At 40.5% G+C, this 11,525-nt stretch overlaps 2 protein-coding genes across 2 annotated transcripts in view; one reads left to right on the top strand and one right to left on the bottom strand.

Annotated features, from left to right (window-relative positions):
- Positions 1-7,019, bottom strand: part of ccdc150 (coiled-coil domain containing 150) — a 26,572-nt gene extending 19,553 nt beyond the window's left edge. Inside the window, 6 exon segments of the mRNA XM_036598255.1 lie at positions 124-240; positions 344-412; positions 2,262-2,440; positions 3,564-3,957; positions 5,084-5,217; positions 6,817-7,019. Coding sequence (XP_036454148.1) covers positions 124-240; positions 344-412; positions 2,262-2,440; positions 3,564-3,927 — 729 coding nt within the window. The 5' untranslated portion in view covers positions 3,928-3,957; positions 5,084-5,217; positions 6,817-7,019.
- A 726-nt stretch (positions 7,020-7,745) lies between these two features.
- LOC118797944 (SR-related and CTD-associated factor 4-like) overlaps positions 7,746-11,525 on the top strand; it is a 36,881-nt gene continuing 33,101 nt past the window's right edge. The window contains 1 exon segment of the mRNA XM_036557246.1: positions 7,746-7,901. Coding sequence (XP_036413139.1) covers positions 7,872-7,901 — 30 coding nt within the window. The 5' untranslated portion in view covers positions 7,746-7,871.

The following is an 11,525-nucleotide window of genomic DNA, read 5'->3' as shown; positions in this document are numbered from 1 at the left end:
GCTGGCAAACGTGGATCAAATTACAATAAAAGTCGGCTTGACCTCAGAGGGTCAGAGCAGATACTGAAAACAGACAGTGTGTGCTCAAATGTCGTTCTCATTCCTTTCCTCTCCTCCTCTGACCTGCTCTCTCTCTCTCTCCACTACTTCCTCCATCTCTTCCACTCTCTGCAGCAGCGCACGGTGGGACTGTTCGGCCTCTAGACGGGCCGCTGTCTCCTCCGCCATCTCCTCCTTCATCTGTGGACAGGTCAAACGACAGGCGTCATATGGGTCACTTGTTATACAGGGTGGGGCTATTCTACTGACCGCCGCTTTGACAGGCTCTTTGATGCCCTCTCACCTGTTGCAGCTTCTGGCTCATCTGAACTTTGACCATCTTCAGCTCATCTGCTGCCATTGCAACATCCATCTGCATCAGCGAACACAAAAAAGGCAAGTGGCTTTAGATTATTCACTGATATCATTTTCAATCAATTCATTTTATTCAGCAATGCATTTGGAATGGTTGTCATGGACTGACGCAAGTATTTTCCACGGCAGTTTGAGATCATTGAGATCATCATAATCATTGAGTCTACACTGCTAAACTAAAGCTTCAGCCTCAAGCCTCAGTTTGTTATTATAGAAAATACTGCATTAATATTTGCTAATTTTATACAAAACTTCATATAGAAAACCTGTACTCTAAAGACGTTTACTATAAAACAGGTGTACTCTATACAGAAGCTCTGTTCTAGAAAAGGTGTAGTATATCAGAGCTACTCTAGAAGAGGTGTACTATATACAAGCTCTGTTCTAGAAGAGGTACCCTATATAGGAGCTCTGTTCCAGAAGAAATGTCTTCTATAGGAGCTACTCTAGAAGAGGTGTACTATATAAGCGCTACTCTAGTGCAGGTGTGTTATACAGAAGCTCTGTTCTAGAAGAGGTGTCCTATGTAGGTGCTGTACTCTAGAACAGGTGTCCTATATAGGAGCTCTGTTCTAGACGAGATGTACTATATAGGAGCTCTGTTCTAGACGAGATGTACTATATAGGAGCTCTGTTCTAGAAGATATGTCCTATGTAGGTGCTGTACTCTAGAAGAGGTGTCCTATATAGGAGCTCTGTTCTAAAAGAGATGTCCCATATAGAAGCTTTGTTCCAGAATAGGTGTCCTGTATATGAGCCCTGTTCTAGGAGAGGTGTCCTATATAGGAGCTCTGTTCTAGAAGAGGTGTACTGTACAGGAGTTCTGTTGCAGAAGAGGTGTCTTATATAGGAGCTCTGTTCCAGAATAGGTGTCCTATATATGAGCCCTGTTCTAGAAGAGGTGTACTATATAGGAGCTCTGCTCTAGAAGAGGTGTACTATATAGGATCTCTGTTCTAGATGAGTTGTACTATATAGGAGCTCTGTTCTAGAAGAGGTGTACAATATAGGAGCTCTGCTCTAGAATAGATGTCCTATGTAGGTGCTGTACTCTAGAGGAGGTATACTTTATAGGAGCTCTATTTTTGTAGATGTGTGCCCCACAGGAGCTCTATTCTAGAAGACGTAGGAGTTACTCTAGAAAACATCATAAATAGGAGCTACTCTTGAAGAGGTGTACTATATAACTCTTTTCTAGAAGTGGTCTACTATGTAAGAGCTGCTCTCTACTAGAGGTGTACTATGTAGGAACTGTACTCTAGAGGAGGTGTACTTTATAGGAGCTCTATTCTAGAAGATGTGTACCCCAAAGGAGCTCTATTCTAGAAGATGTGTACTATACATGAGCTCCATTTTAGAAGATGTGTACTATGTAGGAGCTGCGCTCTAGAATAGGTGTACTATATAGGAGCTGTGCTCTAGAATAGGTGTACTATATAGGCACTACTCTGGAGGAGGTGTACTCTCGAGAAGCTCTATTCAATAAGAGGTGTACCATATAGGAGCTGTACTCTACAAGATGCGTACAATATAGACTCTGTACTCTAGAATAGGTGTGACTATATAGGAGCTGTACTCTAGAGAAGATGTATTATGTACGAGCTACTCTAGCAGAGGTGCACTATATAGCAGCTACTCTAGAAAGCATCCTATATGGGAGCTACTCTTGAGGAGGTACTATATAGGGGCTATACTGCCAATCAATGGGCCTATAGGAGCTGTACTCTAAGAGAGGTGCACTAAAAAGGAGCTGTAGTTTAGAAGAGGTGTACTATATAGGAGCTACTCTAGAAGAGGTGCACTATATAGGAGCTGTACTCTAGAAGTGCACTGTATAAAGACTGTACTTTAGAGCAGTGAGAGATGTCCAGCTGTTGTCTGAGTTTGTGCGCCTCCTGCCGTGCCTCCTCTCTCTCCTGACAGGCCTGTTCCAGCTGATCCCTTAGACGCATGACCTCCCTCCGCGACGAGCGCTGCTCCTCCTCACTCTGCTCCTGCAGAGCCTCTAACTGCTCCTGCAAACGAGCTAATACACACACACACACACAGATGAATAAAGCATCTTTAAAGAGCTGATATTCTACATTCTTAACGTTTAATGTTTCGGTAACACGCTCTGTTCTGCAGTGACGACACTCTTTATCACTTCAATGTGAATGCGCCGTGCTGAACTGCTGTAGGCTGCATGGGTGGTCACATGTAACTGTGCTCAAGGTTGTGACATCACAACCATGATGGATTAAAAACAGAGAGATCTGCAATAATATCAATATAGCTATATTTACATGGCACTAAAACCCAAAGACACACACAAAAAGCACAAAAACATAAAGAGACGTACAATTTAGTCAAAGTAACACATGGGAAAGTAACTTATCACTGAGGTTTCGTTTGAATCGTGCATATTAAAGCTGCTTATGTAGTACTACATTAAATACTACTGTTAAAAAATTTTAAAAGGGAATTCCAACAATTGTCCAGAATTCCTGCATAATTCAGTGTTTCAGCTGTAAACAGAGAGATTCAGAGTGGTTGGGTGTGAAATGGTTCAGATGTCTTTACAGTGGTGGTGATAGGAACCAGGGGTCGCCATGACTACAACACAGACATAGGCATTTTATCTACTATCCAAAACTACCAGTGAACCTACACGAGTCTTCTGAGTTTATGTGGAATGTTGATGATGGAAAATAGTGGAAAATCTGAACAAATGAAATTTACTTTGGCTTCACAACACCCAGCATGTGTCCTTCCAGCATGAATATGTAAAAAAAATACATATTTTTGGCAAAAAATCTTCTCAAAACTATTATAAAACAGTGTCTCAGACATCAGGCAGTGAATTCATAATCATTTCATGTAGTAACTTTCTGTGAGGGAGCTTTTAGAGGGGGACGTCTGGTTCCTATCACCACCGCTACGAACAATTCTGACTCGGTATGTTTATCTAGAACGGAGCGTTTCACACCAAACCACTCTGAATGAACTTTGTTTCCATCTTACCCAGTTAATTATGCAGAAAATTCGGAAAATGTTGGTGGAATTCCCCTTTAAAAGAAAGAAAAGAACTGGAGATTATAAGAGGGAGCTGAGAAGGAAAGAGGGAGAGAGAGAAAGGAAAAACAGATGGACAGACAGACAGTGTTTACCTGTATGCGAGGGGTTGAGCGCTCTCTCCGTCTCTAAGCGGAAGACGGTCAGTTTGAGTGTGTGTAAGAGACTCTCCAGGCGACACACCCGGCCCACCAGCGCCTCACACTGCCGCCACAGAGTTCCTTCCCCTCCGACCCCCAGGGCCTGCTGCACTCTCACTGGGCTCAGCGGACGCATGCTGACCCCCCTACCCGGTGACCCGGGGGTCCGCAGCTGCTCTCTGGACACCCCCAGCGTCCCCATGTCCTTCAGCAGCTCCTCCGTCTGCTCCTCAGCCACCAGGAGGCGCTGCTGCAGCAGGGAGAGAGACTCGGGGGCCGTGGCTCCGACGCTTAGTGGGCGTATCACCGGCCGGGACATTGCGAAGAGGACAGAGACGGAGATGAAGGCCTGGGCAATAAAACGGGGAAAAAACCTTTAGAATTAAATATGTATATTAAATATTAAATTTCTAATTCAAAATATTTTTGGATATTTTGGAACAATTATGCCTTTCTGTTGCTCAAGCTGGTATTAGCAGCAGTGGCTACTCTAAACAGTTGCTGCTTCAGTACACTAGGTGGCGCTGTGTGGCTTTTACTCTCTAGGTGGGAAGAAGAGGAAGTCTAGCTGTTCACTCACAGCTATTTTTATATACTATAAAAATAATAACACAGAAACCAAAGTCAGTTAGCATTAGCTATTTTCATATATTATTTTATAAACTGTACACAAATATGATAACAGTTAGCAGAGCTAGCTAGTGTTAGCTACTTTCATATACATTATTTTTAGCACTATATAAATATATGGCTAATAGTATATACTATTGTATATACAGTCATATGCAAAACTTTACATTTCTATTTATTTGTGAATTTAACACACTGAGAACAATAATTCGTACGGTATAAAATGTACTATATTTTTTTGTACAGGCCCCATTTTGTGTTTTTATCTGTTCTTTCCACCAAAATAAGCCTTTTTTCCCTCAGTGTCCAAAATATTACACTTAAAAATAGAGAATTACAAAATGCAGTAACCATTACTGAAAAGTACTGACATGGATTGATATTGAAAAATATATTTTAGCTATATCTTAGCTTATATGTTAGCTATATTTAGCAATATCGGCTGGCTGTAGTATAGCTAATATACTGTTAACTATAAAAACGACAACAACTCAGGCCTCAAGGTGCTGCTACTGTTTTTAGCTTTACGCTAACGTACTTTAGTCCATGTTTATAGATAGCAGTGAGTCATACAGTGTCAGAAACCACAGAATCGGGTCTATTAGAGATTAATAAACATCTCCACACGCTTTGAGATGAGTGTGATGGTTTAAGCCTGCAGTTAGCACCATGCTGATCTCAGTTAGCCGCATAGCTTCAGTGCTAAAACTAAAGAAGCAAATTTCAGACACCGAACACGTCTTGGGTGACAGACTACACCTGGGGTAAGTATGGAAACAGTGAAAATATAGATATTTCACCAAACTGTCATTTTAAATATGATCTTAGACTGTAAAAGGAGTTACTTTCAGTCTGGTCAGTGCAGTTCAGTCCACAGTTAGGCCCGGTCCATGTTTAGGATCCGCGTCCAGCTCTGAATGTTAAGAAAGCTGAGCTGGACGGCTGGTAGGACACAGAACCCGGCACACACATCGTGATTCTAGAAGAGTGGAAACAGTCAGATTAACCAGGAAATGAGACAGAAATGTCTCATCTTCAACATAAAAGTGGGCGATATGGCAAAAATGTAATATCATGATACTTTAAGACATTTTCACAATACACAAAACATCACGACATATATTTTTTCAGATGTCTGATCAGCTGGAACGGGGAAAAAAAGTGCCAGTAGTGCTACACTTCAAGAAAATACGATCAAAAACTGTGAATACTATGATTTTTATTCAATATTTGGCACTAAATCCAGTTAACAGGCCTCATTTTGCTCTCTTTATAATATAACATGCAGTCGGTCAGTGTCTACAAGTACTGACGATATACACTATACATTCAGAAAAGCATATTGTATTATATTGTGATATAATTTATCATAATAGCAATATATGTCGTCATATTGCCCAGGCCTAATTCAACATCTTACCCTTTAAAATACACACAAATGTTATACACTTAATAAATCAACAATAAATCAAATCTACACACTGCTTAATTTATAAATCCTCTGCTGTAGGGATGAAATCACTGGTAAGTACTCTGAATAAAAACGTTACTATGAATATGGTGCAACGTTTCCCTTAAAAATAAGGACTATTTCCTTTTCTACAAGTGATCTTCATATCTCTATATCAGTCTTACTTCTTATAAATAAGTACTGGGTAAATATAACTTTGACAAAAGCAATAAAGTAGATATTTTCTCATTTTTTTTCTATATAATCTTTAGAAATATGTGACGTCTTTGTTTATATAAAAACAGCCGTGGAGAGGCAAACAACTCCCCTGAGATTTACTGTTTCCAAGTGACGGAAATGTGTTGGTGTTGAGCAAAGTAAACACTTAAATAGAGATTAGTACGTCTACAAAACATATAATAAAATTAAATGAAGTAGAACAGATAGTGAGTTATAAAATAATGTAAAACAAGCAGGGAATTGGCTCAATAAATAAATAAATGCAGAAAAATACAGAAGGAGATTTAGACAAATTAAAACAGTTGGCTTGAACGAAATCAAATAAAATAAACAGGACAGGGAAAAATAAAATAACATGAAATAGAAAAAAAATAAAAATAAAATAAACAGAATATAACAACAGACAGGGAAAATAAAATAGTATGAAATAGGCAAAGAACTGGTTAAAAACAATAGTAAAATACTATTAAAAACACACAGATAGTAAAAATAAAATTAAATTAAATAAATTGAATAAAATGACATGAAATAGGCGAAAACTGTGTCTAAAATAAAAATAACGTTACAATAACAAATACAGGCAGAGTTAAAATAAAATACAATTTTAAAAATTAGGAAAGGAAATAAAATCAAACACGGTGTAACCAGCAGACGGTTAGCTAAAAAAGTACCCAAATAAAATATCCAGAGAATTAAATGAAGCTGAAAAATATAAATAAATCCAGAGAGACTCACTCAGCGCCGCCGCTGCTGCTGTGAAATCAGTGTCCGGCAGTGGGGCAGCTAAAGCTAAAGCTAAAGCTATCTCTACCTGCAGCTAACAGAGAGAAAAGACATTACTGATAACGGCCAGACGCGGCGTACTGAGCAGTGACTGTATACCTGTACCTGTGCGGGGTTATCTGTGTCTGTTTCGCTCAGTTTACTGTAATAATAACTTTATTCCGAGTGTCTCTGATGTTTCGAGGCTAACGCTGCTAACCTTAGCGGAGCCCTGCAGCACTTCCTGCTGTGCTTGTTTCTATAGAAACAGCTGCTGAACGCTGCTGCGCTCTCACCACTGCGGCCTTCAGACGGCACTGTTTACTAAACTCTTTAAAGCGTTTCTGTAACTTTGTAATGGAGAAAATCGACTCAGTACATATTACACAGAACTATAAACACTGTTTATGTGTCAGCTAATATAGTACATCACAAATGTCACTGTCAGGTACTGGTTAGGCAGCAAGTTGGTGTGAAAACAAGTATTATTTTTTATTAATAATTATTATTATTTATTTTTTCTATAAAACGTCAACACTACGGAGCCCTTAAGGGGCCGTGGTTAGAAAAAAAAAGTTAATGACATTGCATTCCCTTGCAAATGTTTTACGTTCCCTCGCAAATGTTTTGTATTACGATGCAACGGTTTGCGTTCACTTGGAAAAGCTGTGCTTTGCTTAAGCTCAGACACGGAGCAGCTCATTGAATTTTATGTCGATCTTGGATTGAAATATAAAGACATAGTGTCGCTTCTCAAAATCAAACATGATTCTGCTGTTAGTGACTCAAACTGAGTCTGAGGTCGAGTTTCCTCACAGTAAAAGCTACATTTACAGAGGCTGCAGAGAACAACAGCTGAATAAACTCAGCTCAGACTGGCCAAACTGGGAAAACAGCTTTTAAGGTTAAATACGCTGAAAACAAAGCTCTAATGTACGCAGCGTCGTTGGGCACCTCTGGTCCTACAGACAGGCATCCACAACACGCGGTTAGTTCCTATTGCCGTCCAGCAGGCGCCGCTGATCAGTAGGCGTTTAACCGCGCATGCGCATGCTATTGCATCTCGTTAGCAGTTGAGGTGAAGTTGGATTCTTCAACATTATCAGTAAAAATATCCGCCGACAGCCGTCCGTGCTGCTCCAGATGAAGACAGACGGGTAGGTGAAGACCCAGAAGGCGCCATGGATGCAGTGCAGGCTTTTAACGCGGAGGTAAGAACGCACTGAACGCCGTTTTCTCATCGTTAGCCCTTTTGAGTGCTAAGCTAATCGAGTCGTCAAACACTGCGTCCTACCGTGCTTCTGGCTGCGGTGTAGGCTAACGACAAGGCCCGCCCTCCTAGCGCTCTGATTGGCTCCTCTTCTCGCCGCTCGAGCTGCCATAGGCTGGTAGCGGTGCTACTCCTCGCAAACGTGAAAGAGCAGCCAATCATAGCGCGGGCGGGAGTTCTCGTTGGCGTACACACTGTGTAGTATGTTAAGTAGATTGCGGTTAACGTCAGCTAAGCTAACTTAGCTTTTATTTCTTTATTTCTTTTTTTTTTAGGATTTTTATTTAGTTTAGTTTTAGTTAATTTGCTGTTCAGCGTCATGTTCGCAACGAGACTGACGTCACATTCCTGTTCGCCAGCTTCTTGTCCGAATTCGCTCGTTCCACCTTAAATGGTGCCCCGTTTCATTCTGGGGAATCAGGGGTTACAATAATAACCGCTGCACCGTTTAAGGTGGAACGGGCAAATTCGAACAAGAAGCTGGCTTCAGGCTCGCATGTTCGCAACTATTAGAAGACTTTAACGTGTTTTTGTCATGTTAACGGCCAAAGAAGTAAGTAAAGGCTGTTTAAGGTGGTTTGGTTCGTGTTAGCATTAGCAAGGCCCCACAACATGTTTGTTTGTTTGTTTTGCTTCGCAAACATTAATAGCGCATCTCACGAAGACTACAAAGCTGTTGTGGTTTCCCTTCACCAATCAGCAACTACTTAAGTTAACTAACTTAAATGCATACCATGTAAATCCTGTACTACGGGGGTATCCAAACATTTAGTCTGGGTGGCCAAAGTGCAGTGTTTGTGGTGGGCCGAGGGTCAAAAAACAACAGAATGTACAAATAAATAAAAATTGATAGTGTTAAAATCGTTTTTTTGAAATGCAGTTTATAACATTGTTACTAAAGTACTCAAAGGGGAACTCCACCCATCTTTCAAAACCTCTGGATAGTTCAGTCATTGAGATGTAAAGGCGTTCAGAGTGGTTTGGCTTGAATTGCTCCATTGTAGAGAAACAGAGAAACTCACAATGGATTTTTTTGTTTACAGTGGTGGTGATAGGAACCAGGAGTTGCAGTGTTTACGCATTGATTTTATTTACTATCCAGGACAACCAGTGAACCTATACAAGTCTTCTTAGTCTTTGAATGCAACAGTGTTGATGGTAAAATAGACATAAATATTGGAAAAAAGCACGAGTTTTACTGGGGACTAAAAAAAATTGTCACAGAACTATCATAAAACATAATAAAAAGTGTCTCTCATCAGCAGCGTATACATAACCGTTTTTGTGAGGGAGCTTTTACTGCCAATAAACTCTCTGGACGTCTGGTTCCTATCAGAACTGCTGTGAAAATAGTAAAATAGTGGAAAATCTGAGAAGAAATTTTGCCTTGAATGTGTCTCTTTGCCATGAATATATTAAATAATACACACTTATAGTCCAAAATCTTCTCAAAACTATCTTAAAGCAATGTCTCAGAGATCAGGCAGTGAATTCATAACCATTTCATGTAGTAACTTTCTGCGAGGGAGCTTTTAGAGGTGGACGTCTGGTTCCTATCACCACCACTGTGAACAGTTCTGACTCGGTAAGTTTCTCTAGAACAGAGCGTTTCACACCAAACCACTCTGAATGACTCTGTTTACATCTTAATGATCGATATATATGTTGGAAAAGCGGAGGGAAGTTTCCAGCTGTGTTAATAAAACTGGTCTCTTCTGTTACAGTCTTTATTTCTTTTGGTTTTCCTAAACTTTTCCAGCCATCTAATGTTTGTTTTTGTTTATAGCAGTTCTCTCACATGGGGTCTCCTTCATAAGGTTCAACTTACCGGGTTCCTGACTAAGTTTCAGCTTCATAAACACATGCTCTATTCTCTATGTCTATGCTGAGGCCTAACCGTGCTTTATTGGTCAGAGTTACAGCCTGGCTGGCCTTGTAGATCTAGCTTGATGTTCTCCAGTGATGCTGCTGGAGTTTCATCTACTTAAACACACCTGACTCAACTCGTTCACTGTTGTTGCAAAGTCAAGGAAGATTTATGAAACTCCATTCAACCTAATGAGAAACTGTAGAACAGACTCGGTTTATATCACAATACCTACATTTAGAGTCAGTTATTCATTCAGCCTAATGAGAAACTGTAGAACAGACTCGGTTTATATCACAATACCTACATTTAGAGTCAGTTATTCATTCAAACTAAAATATCTGATTAATGTTTCTGATGAATATTGTAATGGTGAGTTATTCTGTATTATTTGAGGCTGAGCTCTGTTTTGGCTTGAGGTGTGAAGGTTTGCAACTAACTGTGGTTTTGTTGTTATAATGTGGGTGTTTGGTCGCTTCTGATGGGTCCGACTCCAAAAACAGACGTGTATTTTGGTCCTGAGATGAATGTTTGGCAAATCTGTCACTTTATGTATTGTTTTTTGTCACATACTGGTTTCCTATGGTTACTATACATACTGTGCTAATAAGGCTACGTTCACATTACAAGCCTCGTTGCTCAAATCCGATCTCTCTGACATGGTGGTTCACACTCGTTTAGGTAAGTGACTCCAATCTGTCATTAATGTAAACGAACCGGCGTCCTGAAATGACCTGCATGAGCTCATCCTACTCAGTAACGTCACGTGAATGAATCACGTTCATCATCAGCAAACAAACTAACGAGCGGAACGAGCTTTGCTGAGAAGATAATTAACTCTCATCAGCTCTCAGCTTCATTATTAGAGCGAGACGAAGGAGAAAAAGGTGAGATGAGCTGCTTTTCCACCGTTTACAGGCTTTAACTTCTGTTCGGCTGTGCCATCATTCAGCGTCTGATCGTCTCATTAAGGTCGCATGGCCGTGAATCGGATAGGCATCCAGTCTAGGACCACATATGAAAGTGGCTCAGGTTGGATTTGAAAAGATCAGATTTGTGTCCACACAGCTCTGAAAACATCAGATCTGAGTCACATTAGGGCCAAAAATCAGATTTGTGCCACTTCAGTCTGGTAATGTGAACGTAGCCTAAATGCATTTCTGTTGGTGGTGTATTAGTTTTGATGTACTAGTTAATATGGCACTTTTTGATCTCAGCGTCAGACTTATATAATGTACTATGGCCCTGGCCGGGGGGGTGTGGGGGTGGGGCTGGGGTTATGGGGAGGACTACCCAGAGTGCTTTTGGCTTTTGTCTTTTGTTCATCACCTCTTATTTTTCATCTTTTTTCGGGCGTCACAAACAGCTTTTTAGTGTTATTCTCATGCTAAAGGTGGGGTTTGGGTGCATTTATGTGCTTGTATAACGCAGTGATGGTGTTTTGTGTTCAGGTCAGTCTGTGTTGCTGTTAAAGAGAGAACGTCGTACTGACCAGCCGAGCTCGCAAGTTTGAGTTGTAGTGGTGCTGCGGCCGAAAAAAGGCCCTGTTATCGGCAGTATTGTCGGCCAGATTATATCAGTTGCCCCCCCTTTCTTTTCTGTAGACTGATATAATTAATTCTTCTTAACTGGGCTAGAAAGCTCTGTTCATGTTGATGAACATATTGATCAGACGGTCAGTGATTTACTACGGTTTAA

This window comes from Colossoma macropomum, unplaced genomic scaffold, assembly GCF_904425465.1.
Source record: "Colossoma macropomum unplaced genomic scaffold, Colossoma_macropomum, whole genome shotgun sequence".
NCBI lineage: Eukaryota > Metazoa > Chordata > Actinopteri > Characiformes > Serrasalmidae > Colossoma > Colossoma macropomum.
This window is presented reverse-complemented; position numbering and strand designations above follow the sequence as displayed.